The following is a 16,623-nucleotide window of genomic DNA, read 5'->3' on the forward strand; positions in this document are numbered from 1 at the left end:
AAAATCTTTTGTTGTTTTATTTATTGGTTTCTCAATTGGATTTTCTGTTTTTTAAACCATTTTCATTATTTAATATACAGGTTTCTCCATGTTTATTTTTTGTCCTGTGGCGGCTACCATAGCTTATCTATGCGTTTCGGGTGAACGGTGGACTGAGCCATTGGTTGCAATTCGCAACCTCAACACTAGATGCCGCTAAAATTTACACACTGCACCTTTAACAGAGCGAAGCCGATAACGTTTTTAACTTTAAAACTTCTCTGTACTTCATATACTGCAGCACATGGTCATTTAAACTACTTTTGGTACTGCTTTGAAATTTCACAATAAATAAATTATTGTGATTACACTTGTCTGTCAGCAATTTTATGAAGATTTGTAAATGTTTTACATTTTGTAAGCTGTAAAACTTAATAATGCTATGATTAAATGTTACGAATTTGTGTGCATTGTACACTTCAGCATCTATAAAAGTACAAAAAAAGTATGCTTTGTATTTTTGAAAGTTGCCTATTAACGGTAAGCCCAGGGTGAAATACCATAGAACAACCTGATCTCACGAATTTCCGTGGCATGTTGCATAGAAACATCAAAACCTGTAGAGCATCATTAATTCAACGCTAAAATTCAAAGAGGTTACGCTGTGTTCCTTTCATTTTCAGGCCATCTTAAATACATTGAAGCTACTCATATACTAAAAATTTCCATGGATGCTCCACATTTTCTGATGAAAACAACAATGATTTTTTCTATTTTGTAATTTGGTACAAATGGAGAAAGAAAGCAATGCTGAAAGCATGCATCTAAAAACATCACATGACTGAAATCTGGTGAATGATATGAGTCACAGATATAAATAATTTTAAACAACTGGGCAAGACACTGAAATAGACAAAGAATAAAGGGACCTGTGCTTTTCTCATGTTGCAAATGCTGCAGCCATGCATTTAAATGCACTTGCATCTGTTCAGACTGTGGCCATTGTACTAATTAAATAAATGACATAAAGAGATTTTCTGAGGGTCACAGACACATATAAACTAAGAGGATCAATTGAGCAAGCTAAGTTAGCGATTGCTGATCTATACACCATTCACATTTATTGTTGTGGTAAATCACATTTACCTATTATAGCCTGCTCCAAAGGTTACGCCGATGTGAATTTATATATAGAGCTGCTTTTCTCTGCCTGGGTACCAAATCAGGCCATTAGCAGAAATGGGGTTGGACGCCAGTGGACTTGTGTGCAGAAAGAAGGAGTTTGTAGAGGAAACACTATTTCATATTCTAATAAAAATTTGGAGATAAACGTTAAAATATGTAAACATACACATGTGCATTTGCCATACACATGCAAGTTAACAAAAAAAATTGCAGATTGTTTCAAAGGCAACAGTTAGTGCTGCATAATATAGAAGTTAAACATACATATATATGCATTCAGTTCATTAGACAGTACACCATAGCTCTTGAGTACACAATTGTCAAACAAATTGCATGTTAAACAATATGCATCATGACTGATCCTATAGGAGTGGAGTGATAAGTGGACCTAGCAAAACAAACATACTTCAGTGTATAGGCTCTACTGTATATGATTGAGGTAATCCACAACTGAGACTCTGTAAACCCAAGTACTGGTACTAAGAACAAAGCTTTGTGTCTTTAAAATATAAGTGCCGTTGGGCAAGATAGAAACAAACAACTGCTGGGGGTTTTGTTACTTTACTTAGCCATTTAACGGATGCTTTTAATTCAGAACTACTTATAGTTCACTAATTGCTGGGGAGGTCCCCCCTGAAATAACATGGAGCAAAGTGCCTGGCTCAAGGGCATACTGTAAGGAACAAGATCTCTTGGCATTAAAACAGCTTTGTGTTAGTGGTTTTGATCTTTTCCCTTATGCTAGCACCATTATTTTAAGTGGAGTGGATTTGAACCCATGCATGCATAATAATCCCTCAGTGTGTGTCATGTAGTTTCTGTATTGCAATTAATAATGTCATTTAGAGCAAATTCTACATTCAAAAGCAATTCATCACTTATGTTTTGAATGAAAGATTGTGTAAATACATGGCTACCAGGGGCATAAAATGTCAGATTAATCTTTTTTTAATAAGATAATGGTAAGAAATGGTGCTGCTTTTTGTTGCAATCTTGGAAATTATGTAGCCTGCCATAAACAGTGTTTTTTTTTTTTTGCATTTCTGTGTGTAATATGAATACATTACAACTTTTGCATTGAAACACTCATAACCAAATTACAAATTTATAGGTGTGTTTTGCATATACAAACAGCTTTCTTGGTACCCATCACATTATTTTATCCAAAGCGACTTACAAAGAGAAGGAAACAAATAAGCGATTTGTCATAGAAAGGCAATAATACAAGAGGTGTGTACACCAAGTTACACGTTTTCACAATTTAAAAAAAGAGTTAGCTATAAATTGTATTATTTTCTATTAAGGTCTACGTATTTCACACCTTAGGATTCGAGCATCATAATCATGTTAGGTAGCTTTTCACATAGCCTACTATATAGTAGGTAGTAAGGTGGTATATGAATATGAATTTGTCATTAAAGCATGTTACTGTGTCCCAGCAGCTAGTAATAATTGTAATAAATGCTTATAAAAGGGCCACTGCACATCTGAGCATTTGAAAGAAACCTGGTCCAGAACTGCGGGTGTGTAATAGTGTGATCTGTGTGGAGGTGAGGACATATGGCCTTTAGCTGTTTTCAAACTGAGTCTCACCTTGCTGTGATACCTGGCTGACCTTTCAGAGCACACAGGCAATGAGTGTGGGCGGAGGATCCTTAAATGGCATTATTTTTCTCATTTGTTTAAAGCCGCAAATACTGAATAAATCCCGTGATACTAATGATAACAGCACAAACTCTCTTACCAACACTAAAAGTGTAACATTAGCTAAAATCCTGTCTTTACATTATGTTATAATAAGCCATCTAATACGTTTTATATATATATATATATATATATATATATATATATATATATAAAATATTATATATTATAATAAATGTATTATAATAATACATTTATATTACAAGTAATATATGTGAGACTGTCTTTAATTATTTTAACGTATCAAGGTCAAATTTTAAAGGTTGCAATAACCGGTTTCAAACAAGATGCTAATCAAATGTACTCATATTATCTGTTTAGGTCATGTTAAAAGGGTAGTTTACCCAAAAAAATGAAATTCTGTCATCATTTACTCATCCTCAGTTGGTTACAAACCTGAATACATTTCTTTGGTTTTTTTTTTGGACACAAAGGAAGATATATGCAATCAAGCAGAAAACAGGAGCACCAATGACTTCCATTTTTATTTCCATACCAAACCAATTTTATTTTAATTGCATAACAAAATGGTTTGGTTACAAACATTTCTCAAAATATCTTCCTTCGTGTTCAGCAAAACAAAGAAATTTACTTGCTCATCAACTGGCATGGTGCGTAAATGATGACAGAATTTTTATAAACTATTTCTTAGGCCTTTAAAAAACCTGCAAAAATACAATATATCTTGATTTGAAAAATATGTCTCTACAGTTGTAACCTACCTCGGATGAGACAGCTCGAAGTGTATTTTAAGTAACTGCATGAAGTTGTATCGATGCGTCCATCAGATTTGCTTTACCCATGAATTTTATTCAGGAGGAAAGTGCCCTCTGTTGTTTAAAATCGTCACTGCACCTGGCAGCAGGAAGAAGTATTAAATAATCCCTATATTTCCAAAACAGAACAACAAGGAAGTGCAATGTTTAATACAGCAATAAAATACTGCATCGGGTGCATTTCCCTTCCTTCATACACACTGACTCAAATCAAGCTGAGTCAGTGTGTGTAAATCAGGGGAATTTCATCTGACTGAATTTAAATAGGAGGAAATAGACATCTGCACTCAATCTAAGCCACTAATGATGGTTCATTATTAGTCACATGTGTGTTTTATGGACAAATCAACCTAAAGCAATTTTTTATTTATAGATATAGTAATGTGACTGTTAGTTGTAGAGTCTAAAGGTGGTATTTATATGCAATATAATAAGCATTCCCATAAAATGGCTGTGAACTTGAAATGCCTTAACCATTCATTCAGAGTACAAACTTATCATGTACATATGAAGTGTTTGATTCCAAAACCAGATAACTCAGTTTTTAACTTTTTTCAAAACATGTTTATTATTATGTTTTTATTGTGTTTTGTTGTGCTACTTAGCTGTATGTTTAGTTATGAAGGCTTAAATCAAAACAAACCAACTGCAGTTTGATTGATGTTAATTGTAATGCAAAATTTTTGAAAAATGGAAAAAAAGTTATTTGGTTTTGGAACCAAACTTCATATACAAGTAATTCTGATTATGAAAGAAAAATTGGACCGCTTGCTAAATGAAAATGTGATTTAAATAAATAAATACAATTAAAATAGATTTTTATACTTTTATTTTTACAGGTATTATTTTCTTAAATGGCTTTTAAAAAATAAGATCTAGTAAACCTAGGACATTGTAAGACAGTGTTTCCATGCATATGGTTTAAAACAATATTATGTTTGGTACATACAGCATAAATTCATTCTATTGAGTCTTTTCACCCATTAATGTGTACATTAACAGTGAAGACTTAACCGTGTTTTGGATCTGCTTTCATGAATGTTGAGATAAATGCTCAAATATTCAGTGGCCTAAATTCAGAATTAAAAACTGAGCACTGTTCCAAATATGTAATTGTTTCAAGACACATTTAAAAATATATTGAATGAGTTTTGGTGACTAGAAAATGGCACATAATGCTTAAAATGTCAGTGAAGCCTTAAAGGTAACAAGATTAACAAATATATGGACAAAACAAACTATGAAAATCTGATATGACATTTAATCTTGAAGCATGCATACAGTGTCTAAAAGCAGTTTTGGACATAAAAACATATTTAAAAAATAATCATACTGTAAAATGTATGTGCATTTTGTATTAATTTTATTTTGATCAGTGGTCTGCATTAATAATTAATTAAAATACACAAATATTTTACCAAATAGAGATCAAAGAATCGTCAGTATGAGTAAACCACATTATTATATTTTTAATCATTTGGGTGAACCCTTTATCCTCCTCTAAACCCGATGACCTCTTTCTCCATCAAACAAAAACCCTTCCAAAAGTGTAAAAGACATCCACAGATTCGTCTAAAATTGAAACAGGCCGAAGCAGTAACATTAATGAATAACTCACTGCAAAACTGCCAATTTTGTGTTAACTGTTTTATTGAGATGCATTCTGGGAGAAAATGATTGACGTCGCGGCCATTTTGGCTCTGGCCGCCCCGCTCCCATTGTGTGAGAGATAGTAAATACTGACACTGCCAGACAAGCCGAGCACATATTTCTCTGCGCGAATTAAAACACATTTACCTGAGGTAGGTGGCCTAATGCATCACTGTCCTGTCTCTAATGTACTTTTTCACAGCTTTGTGAAACTTTCTCGCAAAATAATGCTTATTTAAGCGTTAAAACGTTAAATTTTCATCGTCTGAAAATGTGAAAGCCGATGGCGAGACGCGAGAGAAAATAGGTTCTCCTTTGCCTGTCGGAGGACACAGTGAGATCCGTCCCACTTTCGTGTGTGTACATTTACTTCGGTTAAACGGCGTAAATTCGCGCCTATTATTCAATCTAAGCGACTATTTGGCTACCCAAGAAAGCGTGCTATAGTATTTTGTTATCTTTGTTGCGGTGCATGCGTTAGATTTTGAGTTTTATTTCAAAGTTTACGTCCTCCCCTCTGCTTCAGTGCACGGACTCTCTCCAGTTGCTGTTCAAATTGCAGCCATAATCTTGCGGTTTAGGGCGGGGCTTAGACACACTGCTCTGCCTCCACAACTGGCAGGAGAGTCTGTGATTGGTTAGTTCATTAGGCTCCTCAAATGCTACTGGCTGTTGCTTTATTGTTGTTTTACAGTCTTGTGTGATTGGTTTAAACGCTGTTTCAGACTATCCTGAGTGGCTACTTTTATTCACTGGTCGTAATCTGACGCCCTAGAGGAAGTGGCCTGAAATAGCATATGGGGACGGGAGTCAAATAGCAAAACAAGTGTTAAACTAGAGGCACTATTTTTAGTAGATGTAGTCACATTTATAGTTAAGCATGTACGAGACTGATATTGAAGTAACAAGAAATAATAAACTACCAGTTTGAATTTTGTTAAAATGTTTTATTTTTTTAGGTGAAATTGAATAGCAATGGCCCGTACCAAGCAGACTGCACGTAAGTCCACTGGAGGTAAAGCTCCCCGTAAGCAGCTGGCAACCAAAGCTGCCCGCAAGAGCGCACCCTCAACTGGAGGTGTCAAGAAACCTCATCGCTACAGGTAACGGCTTGTTTGTTTTATAGATGCATTGAAATACTTGTCAGGTTATATTGTAATGGATACTATATTATGCATATGTCTCTGTGGTCCACAGGCCTGGTACCGTGGCCTTGCGTGAGATTCGTCGGTATCAGAAGTCCACTGAGCTGCTGATTCGTAAGTTGCCCTTCCAGCGTCTGGTTCGAGAGATTGCCCAGGACTTCAAAACCGACCTGCGTTTCCAGAGCGCCGCCATCGGTGCCCTTCAGGTACCTGCACATTTAGCACATGCTCCTTGTATCCCTTTTTTTGTTTCCTATGTGCTTTTTAATATGTTTATATTTGTAATGCCCTGGCTGATGGTATGCATTTGTGTGTATTTGCAGGAGGCCAGTGAGGCATACCTGGTCGGTCTGTTTGAAGACACTAACCTGTGTGCCATCCATGCCAAGCGTGTCACCATCATGCCCAAAGACATCCAGCTGGCACGCCGCATTCGTGGGGAGCGTGCTTAAACTCTCCCTTTCTTTCTATTGCCCTCTTTATTTCTTTCCGTCTCTCCACTTGTTCTCCTCCTGCTTTCTTGGTAGAGTTTAGAGTATCAGTGATGGAGAGTAACTGTGTCTCAGTCTGCTAGTGCTGTCTAAATGACGCGTAGGGTACCTATATGTGCATGTAACAGGTGCTGCTGATCACAAACACACACAAGCACGCACACACACACACGCATATATACACACATCCAGCAACACACACATACATACTCTCACAGATTCACATTGGGAGTGTAAACGAGGTCCACCCATGCCTGGCTTGGGGCAGCACATTCAGCATATGTGTAATGAGGAGGAGTCTTGAACCTGCACACTCACACATACTCCATTGTCAAGATAGAAGAACAGGGTGGTATCTGGGGTCAGTCTGCTTAAGGGGAGCGGAAACTTCCACAGCAGGGTGCTACTAAAACTGCCTCGGTCCACCTTTAAAGAAATCCATCTAAACCACATCTCGTATACCTTGACCTGCCCCTTCCCATTCTGCCTCTGTTTGACCCATCTTGTATGTACCTCCTGTTTAACATCCATCTGGTCCTACATAGTGGAGGTGGGTGTGGGGTTGGACTCGTTCTTTGTGTGAGTGTCTGTGAGTGATGTGATCAGCAAAGCAGAATCGTATTCAACTGCAAACCAGCATCTATTGGTTAAAAGTTGTTACTTGTAATATTGATGATTACTATTATTGTTGAAATGGTGTCATTTTTTTTACAGTGCATATATAAATTGTTCTTACCACTGTTTGAAAAAAAAGAATAATCTGCTGAAAATTTGTGTTTTTTTAATTTCCCTTTTTCATATTGTAGTGAAAGCCGATCCTGCTCCTCCTGTTATAACTTCAGGCAGCCACAGGGGGGTGCTCTAAGCCAGCCTCTTATTCAACCTCACTGTTCAGCTAACATCTTGCTCTCCTTTTCCTTCTGTCTTTTTTCTCTCTTATTCCGTCTTTCATTTTTACTATTTCGATTAAAATTTTGTCAATTTAAAGATCGGCATTAGAGTCACAAAGTGTAGCAACGATACTTTATGTTTAGTTACTCTAGTACTGAGTCTTTTGACTTTCTTTGGGTAGAATTTTGCTCCTTCCCTCTCATCATGATACACAATGTAACCTCATGTTTGTGCTTTCTTTTCTTATTCAGAAATTTAAATAAGCTGATCTTTGTATTTTCCAAATTTCTCATATTCTGGTGGTAATAAATAGATGTTACACAAACTGGTTGTTCAGTGTCATGAATAAACAGAAAGAGCGCACATCTGGACACTTGGCCTAGTTCTTTAGTCCAGATCTAGACAGAATCTGAGAAAGTTTTTACAGTTAAGGGTAACCAATCATGTCACCAGTTATATATAAAAGCATACTATACCTAGCCAAATAATAAGGCAAACAGAATGTATCATCCTTAGTTTTGCATGTTTCTATCAAACAGGCTGTATTTTTAAGTCATACTTCTAGTGATGCATAAATAACCAGGCTGCAAACAGGGGCAATGTGGGAACTGATGTCCTTTTTACAGTGAAGAGGATGTTGATGGCCAGAAGAGGGAGCCAAGTTGTATGATACAGCTCTGTATAAAATAGACCACTCTAAAAAATTGTTTATTGTATTATTTTATTAATTATAAAAGTTTATAGGTATGTGTTTTTAGTTAAAATATTTTTGTTTCATTCTGTGAACATTTTTTCCAAATTACAAGAAATATATAGCCTGTATGAAAAATGAAGACTGAACAAATAAATGTTTTTAACACCTTGAATACTGCAAAAGAAGGAAGTTAATTTTAAACAACACAATAGTATTGATTTACATTTATTATTAAAGTAAACTTCAAAGTTATTATTTGATTGAATAACCCTGATTTTTAATCAGATCTTTCTTATGTCCTTAAGTCTTTTACCCATTGGTGTTGGGTGACTTTATGCTATATACTCCAGAGGTTTGCTTTTGCTGAAACTCAAAGGCAAATTGTAGTGGTCTTTTATTTATTTTTTAGAGCTGTATGTATCTGTATATTCCTGCCTTGAGATTATTACAGACAGGAGTATTTCTTACACCAATTCCAAATGTATTACTGTGCACTTCAGGGTAGTCATATTTGCATTTGTAAGTTTTATACTGTACATGAAATTAGGAAATACAAATGGAAGTCAATACCGTCAACTGTGTGCCTACATCAAATGTTATCAAAATGTCGTCTTTTGTGTTCAACAGAATACAGAAACACATACAGGTTTAGTACAATATGAGGGTGAGTAAATGGTGACAAAAGTTTTATTTTTTGGTGAACTATAACTTTAAGTATCATATGTCTACGTGATGCTTTGTTTATTGCTTGTTTCTACCATGTGTGTTATTACGGTTTCAGAGGATGTGATACATGTGAAGGCTCAGCAGTTTCTCCTTTTGTTTTTCTTCCATAAAGTATAGACAATCTGTCACAGAAAGATAGAGATTAATATTTGTAGAAATGGGGGAGGGGGAGAGAAAAATGAAGGAAGACAAGACAGACAGACAGATATGTACTCGATATTTAGTCACATAGCAGTAACTGTTATTTGAAGGGGTTTGTTTATAAATGTATACATGGGAACATTTATATTTGATGCCACATTATGCAGTCTTTAGCAGAAATATATATGCAACCTATACATAAATATTTGCACGCACACACACACTCCTTGTATCAGTGTGCATGTGGTTGTATTCAGGTCAGAGTGGGATTATGAAGCATTCGGGTGGTGGAGGTGGGGGTATGGGGACAACAAGTGAGAGAGGACATGAAAAATGTCACTGAAAAGAGATGGAGACCCGTGAGTTAAGGATGACAAAACTTCACATCCTTAATTATCTCCATATATAGAGAGAGTTGTAAGAGATGTATGTAGACAAAAAAAGGAAAAGTTAATCAGCATGGGGTTAAATTTGTTTCTATGATCGAAATGTTTTATACAAAACGATTACAGCGTGTTTAACTTTGTATGTTCTAAACAAATCAAATACAAGATTTTGTTGTTAAAATTAAGCTACACGAAATAAGATAAGGGGTTAATAGGAAAATATTTCAATAATAAATGGTCCATTTGTTGAATTGTGGGTTAGTGTTAAACTTGTTTACTCTGTAAACTCATTCAATTTTTAACCATTAAATGCATATTGTATCTGCTATTTGTGCATGGTTTTAACATTCTATGTTTTCTGGCATTTGTTTAATGTCAAAACATGATGACATATGCATTATTTTATCATTTTATACATTTATAAATGTATAGGCCTTATTATGCAGCTGGTTGCCAGTAACTTACTGTAGAAGATAAAGACTGAAAATGTTTCATGTTCATTTAACTTTGAACAAACTGTTGCCAATAAATAAAATAAATGTAAAATCTACAGTAAGTTACTGGCAGCTAGTTGCCAGTAACACTGTAATTTCTACAGATTTTTTTACAGATACACAATGTCATAATGATTGGCAAAACATTTATGCATTTTAAAGTTGAATATATATCCACGGAAACATGAAAACGGTCTTATTTGAAGGGGAAGCATGCAGTGTCACGCCAGCATCTGTAAGCAGACATTTGCACACTTTTGCTTGTCCGTTTGCTGGAGGTTTTTGGAAATAAAAGCCATTCTTGCTGCTTGAATTGGGTCTCATTCACTAATAATTGATTGATCATTGATAACGAACATGAGATCAAGTGATTGTTGGGCTTTTCATTACATTTATACAACGTTTACAAGGCATTAAGCAGACGCTTTCATAGAGATTTAAAAAGTGAGGAAGAAAAGCGTGAATATTTGTCATCTTCTTTATATGTGTAGAAAAAATAAGTAGGCTATAATCATCTATAACTTCCTGTATATAATAATATAGAAAATATTATAATATAAAATATAATCTAAATTAGGCCTATATCAACATTATTTTATAGCCTACATTATAATTATAGCCTAGTATTTTATTATAGAGTAGGCTACGTATTGCGTAGGTGTGGTTTGTTGTTCTTGAATTTTTTCGTACATTTAGAAGGACTTTTGATACGAAAATATTTATTAAATAATGATTTGTTCATGTACACGTCCATGATTTGTTCATGTACACGTCCATACACATCTCATGCAGAAATTCGTGCGTACACATGCTTAAATGCTTAATCAATCAGACCCAATCACTGGTGCTCTTGTATATCCCATTAAGGTAACACTTAGCCTACTCATAATTTAAAGGCGGAGATCTGACACTGTTCAGCTGCGCACAAGTCATGCGCTTGCGCGTTTTCTCTACGTTTGTTCACACGTAGGCCTGTGCGCTAAGATCACATTTAGGAAAGTTTCTACGCACTATTTTAATTTATAAGTGATTCGTTTTTAACATTATAATTTTAATTATGTTAAATAACCAAAAAAGTGTATTTTGATCATTTAACACACACCAAACTTTGTGCCCTTGGATACTTTATTCAAATAATGAAACTAATGAACTTGTTTTAGGTTTGTTTAAGAATGATGAAAAGGTAGCCTAATAGAATATTGAGGGAGTCACATCAGAGAAATCAACTTTAGATACAAAGAGAAGTGCGGACGGGGGGGGGGGGCAGAGAGAGACAGAGAGATTCAATAATCCTGTTTAATTGCTTTAGGGTAGTGTTCTGGTGACAGTAAGGAGATTGAGGTGCTCTCTAGGTCATTGGCTAAAATAACCCCGCACACCCGGCTACATGGGTGGAGTCACTCACACCACACCATCATAGCGACACAATTACTAGACAACATCATCGCCCCAACCTTCTGGTCCCCCAGATGCCCTCTCACAGTGGGCCACCTGTGTATCCGATCCAGGGAGAAGATATGAAATAAACAAAATCGTGACTTCTTATGATCTATATCACGTTTTAGTCCCAAGCAGCTAATAGATCATTTAAATGGGTTGTTATGCTTCTAATTTACTTTGTTAAACATTTAATGTTTTTATAAAAACATAAAGGCATATGTGTAAATTATAGCATATTTGTATTTGAAGGGTTTCGTTGCTCTGTTTTTTTTTTTCCAGAAATTTCGTTTTTTGGTTGTGCATTCCAGTTATCAATTGGTTTGCAGTTGGTTTGTTTTGATTTAAACCTTCATAACTTAAAAAAAAGCTAAGTAGCACCATAAAACAAAATAATAACATGATAACATAATAATAAACATGTTTTGTCAAAAAATGTTAAAAACTGATTTATCTCGTTTTGCAACGAAACTCTTCATTTACATTATCTTCATTGTTATTTGTTTTATCTTCATGGTTATCTTTATAGTACTTAATACACTGTAAAAATTGAAAAAATCGATCAACTTTACAATATTTAAAAATAAAAATAATTTTTTAGTCTTTACTTTTCCATTATTCTGAGGTGAATTAGCATACACTAACTTCTTGATCATTATATTTTTATTCGTGACAACTGTACTTCAATCATCTTCCACAGTAAATGAGAAACAAAAAGAGTTAGACAAAGCTCACACATCTTAAATCCATATTTAATGCTGTATTGATACTAGGAATAAAATTTTAAACCTTAACTCTAATTAAAATTTATCTGAAATGACAAAATGGCAACACTGATTTTTCTACACTCAAATAGGTATCTCAAATAAAAAATATACATCCACATTACATAAAGTCAGTAAATGAAGATTAAATGTTTGTAATGATTAACTCTAACAGAACCCATATTATTTGTAATAAGTTAACATAATAACAATACATAAATAACAGCAATCTAAAAGCACAATACAATAACTCCTATTGCCTTATACAGACAAATCAACATACAAACTTATGATAAAAAATCGAAAGAAAAACTTTGTCCAACAAAAGCAGTTTGTATCTGCAATGATACTAAGAAGTTCCCCTCCAGTTATTTGTATAATTGCATGTGAAGATGGGTATTTTAGTGGATATTTGTGTTGTAAAAGTGTAAGCAGGTAGAGTTTGTGTGTGTGCCTGTATGTGTGTGTGAGGTAAATAGTTAATAATGATGACTGATGATCATTAGACTTGGAAATTCCCATCCCTCTCAACCAATCACAGAGCAGATCTGGATTATTAAGAAACAGAATTTATCTATTTCGAAATGTGCACCTTTTATTCCCTCTGAGGTCATACCTCAGTCCCGCTAATTCCATCCTTTTCAACATCACAATGTCTTCAGCATTTAAAGCAATAGTCTTTTTTCCTTTACCCTCCTTCCTCCCTGTACTCTTCTTCAATTTCTCTTTTCCTCCCACGTTTTCTTCACTTTCTCTCCTACAGCACCTGGAATTTATGATCGAGGCAGTCTACAGTGCTGAAGTTTAGTTTCCAGGCCTGCTGGTCCTTGTAATCCAGACAATCTATGGAACTGAAACCCAGCGAAGTGGAGCCGTATCCTTGGGAGGAGAGGGAGGGAGACTGGCTGAGTGAGCCGCCCATGGAGGGCACAGTAAGGGGAGAGAGAGCACCCCCACTGGCTGACAGCTGAGTGGTCATGGGAGAGAGGTATGGACTACAATCCAGGCCACTGAAGTAGGGAGAAGAGCTATAGGCCTGAGTATAAGTGGTAGGCTGACCGTAGCTCATGGGGTACGGAGCTGGGCGCTGCACACAGGGTGTGCTGGAGCCACATAATGGATCAGAAAGGGGGGATAGAGATGTAGGACTCCAAACAGACACTGGTGCATTGCCAACGCTAACACTAGGGGGCACGGCTGGGGCAGGGGCAGCTGCCACCGAAGAGCTGGTGCCAGTGTCAGAAGTCAGCTCAGAGGGTGGGGATGACTTCTTTTTGGGGGGACGGGGCTTGGGCTGACCGTTGGTTTGCTGTTGCTGTTGGCGGCATTTAGCACGACGGTTCTTAAACCACACCTATGGAAAAGACATTCAAATAAATGATTCTGCCTGTGATCAAAAGGGGCATCATGTTTATTGATATCAACAGTGCAGCAAATTATTTCAGTGGTTTCATTTCAATGTTAAACCAAGATACTTGATCAACAACTCAACATTTAGATTACATTTACATTAATTAATTTGCTTTATCCAACGTGACTTGCAGAGCATTCAAGATATACGGATTTATGATTAGTAGGTTTCTTCCCTATTGAACCCACAACATATGGTGCAAACATAATACTTTACCAATTGAGCTACAGGAACACAGAAATTGTACATTTTAAACTGTCACATTGTGCATTACTGCCAGAACTTCTTCTGTTATGGCCTGCTAGCAATGAAGATATTAAGAGACTTCTATACAAGTTTAAGGTAGGCCATATTGGGGCTTACCTGAACTCTGGACTCGGGAAGATTTATTTTCAGGGCCACCTCTTCTCTCATAAATATGTCTGGGTACCGAGTTTTGGTAAACAGGGCTTCTAGGATGTCCAGCTGGGTGCGTGTGAAAGTGGTGCGCTCCCGACGCTGCTTCCTCGGAGTGGCTAAACATCAAAACATTACCACCACACCGTAAGCAAACAACATCAGTTTGTCCAAAGCAACATATTTATTTTCTGTATTTATTTAGAGAGTGTTTTATTGTTTAATAAAAGGATGCGGGTAAATTTTCAGGTGAATGTGGGTGGAAGAAAGAAGGAATGTCTAATCTCAAGACAGATGAAAGAAATATCATTTTATTCAGGCTATTAAATATCAATATTATTTTAAATTTCATTCTTAGTAATTGATCGTCTCTTTCATTACCGATAATAATTTTTACAATACACCAGGCATTTTATAGAGTATTTTACGAAGTAATCGAAATATTAATATGTTTTTTTCACGTCATTAAATAAAACTATTTATTATTGGCAAGTCTACAACGTTAAAATTATCCCTGACAACAGAGTTAAATGTAACCTAATTACAATTAGTAAAACTTAAAATACATACATCTCAATAAATGTACAATTTTTTAAAAAAAAACAAATGTATAAAAATACAACTTTTAACTTTCCCCCGACTTTTGCCCTCTCTCTTTATATAGAAAGTGGTCGTTTAATGACAACAAAATAAATAAAGCAAGGGATAAATAAAAGGTTAATAGGCTATAATTTGATCAGATATAAACAATAAATCGGAATAAAACTGACCTGGGTAGCCGACAGCAGTGTGGAGCAGGTCCATTCCTGAGGCGGACAGTGTTAACCCGTTCACAGCATAGTGGGGCTGCTTTATGTAGGACATCATTCTTGGGACGGTCGGGTCTTTTACACACTCTCTCACTGTTGCTCTCCCTCCCTCTCTCTATCCCTCACTCACTTTTTATCTGTTACGCTCTTTACGGGCTGGGGGTCCTGCTTTGCTCCTCTTTGCCCGCGTCTGGCGCGTGCGGCAGTCCGTCAGTCTCGCGGCTTTTCAGACACCTGTTGATGCTTTATCGCTCCTCGGTATCTGGGACAACACACTCTTGTTCAAGTTTAATACATGCGTCGCGTTGAGTATAAAAGGTAATCGTTTTCTTTCCAATTTGAGAAAAAGTAATAAATGTCAATATTAGGCCTGTAAACATATGTTTAAGACCTTGCGTTACTTAAGGCGCGTGTCCCTTGGATGAGACCGTTCAGGAGCAGGACATTATGAGCTATAAGAGAGCTCACAGCTAATCATGAAGCACATCTCTCTCTCTCTCTCTCTCTCTCTCTCTCTCTCTCTCTCTCTCTCTCTCTCTCTCTCTCTCTCTCTCTCTCTCTCTCTCTCTCTCTCTCTCTCTCTCTCTCTCTCCCTCCCCACCTTTGACGTTTATGAACACGTGGTGCTACAATGGGAAATTTTGTGCTAAAACATTAAAAAGAAACTATAACAAACTATATAAAATAATAGCAGTCTACAGTTAATGTACCCTAATATTTGATGCAATATTTGCATTTTAGAGTATTTTATAAATAAAATAAAAATAAGTTTTTCTTTTAAATTAAAAACCCTAAAACCTTAAACCAAACTGACATTTTTCGGTCATACGGCGTTTTTATTAAATAAAAGAATGAAATATTTGATGATTTTCTGTTACAAAATGTGTGTTATAAGTGGATTTGTGAAATATCGACATATTGCTTTTATTTCGCTTATTGGCATGTTTCTTCTTTACACGAGATCCGATAAAAAATTGTAAAAGGCTTCGAACTACTTTAAATATATAAAAATATACTTGTAAACGATTACTGAATTTTTGATTTAGTGACTTTTAGTGACAGGGCATAATAATCAAATTTCGATAATTGTAAAACACTTAACGTTCAAAAATTCTTTCTTGTGTGCATATTTTTTTTAGTCCTTCGTTAACAATTTTCAGCATAGCAATATTTCATTTAATAGTCTTTAAACTGATTTAAAATAATTTTGTCTAACATTTTTACTTATCGCATTTATCTGCTGAACACACACAACAATAAAGGCTGTATTTGTTAGCATTGTTGTATTGCATTGTATTGCATTACAATACTTCCACATCATTTATTAGCCATGATAGTTTATGATAATTTTACCATTTAATAAAACATAAACAATTGTACAAGGATCAAATAAAATTAACAAAGATCAAAAAATGCTGAAAACCTATACCATTCTTTGTTTATGTTAAGTTATACATTTACTAATGTTACAACCTTTTAAAGAGTTACCCAAAAGAATAATGCAAAAATATAAAAAACTCAAAATATATGGTCTGATATTTAAA

The 16,623-nt window shown here is 35.5% G+C and overlaps 2 protein-coding genes across 2 annotated transcripts; one reads left to right on the forward strand and one right to left on the reverse strand.

Annotated features, from left to right (window-relative positions):
* Positions 1-5,297: 5,297 nt before the first annotated feature.
* On the forward strand, positions 5,298-8,146 carry h3f3c (H3 histone, family 3C). The gene is made up of 4 exons (XM_065293544.2): positions 5,298-5,446; positions 6,254-6,397; positions 6,492-6,645; positions 6,763-8,146. Exons 2-4 carry the CDS (start codon positions 6,270-6,272, stop codon positions 6,889-6,891), a joined length of 411 nt encoding a protein of 136 aa, XP_065149616.1. The 5' UTR covers positions 5,298-5,446; positions 6,254-6,269; the 3' UTR covers positions 6,892-8,146.
* A 5,074-nt stretch (positions 8,147-13,220) lies between these two features.
* Positions 13,221-15,137, reverse strand: crx (cone-rod homeobox). Its single transcript, XM_065267095.1, has 3 exons — positions 15,041-15,137; positions 14,238-14,389; positions 13,221-13,817 (listed from the first exon to the last, which is right to left on the reverse strand). Exons 1-3 carry the CDS (start codon positions 15,135-15,137, stop codon positions 13,221-13,223), a joined length of 846 nt encoding a protein of 281 aa, XP_065123167.1.
* Between the last annotated feature and the right edge of the window lie 1,486 nt (positions 15,138-16,623).

Source organism: Paramisgurnus dabryanus, chromosome 5 (assembly GCF_030506205.2).
Source record: "Paramisgurnus dabryanus chromosome 5, PD_genome_1.1, whole genome shotgun sequence".
NCBI lineage: Eukaryota > Metazoa > Chordata > Actinopteri > Cypriniformes > Cobitidae > Paramisgurnus > Paramisgurnus dabryanus.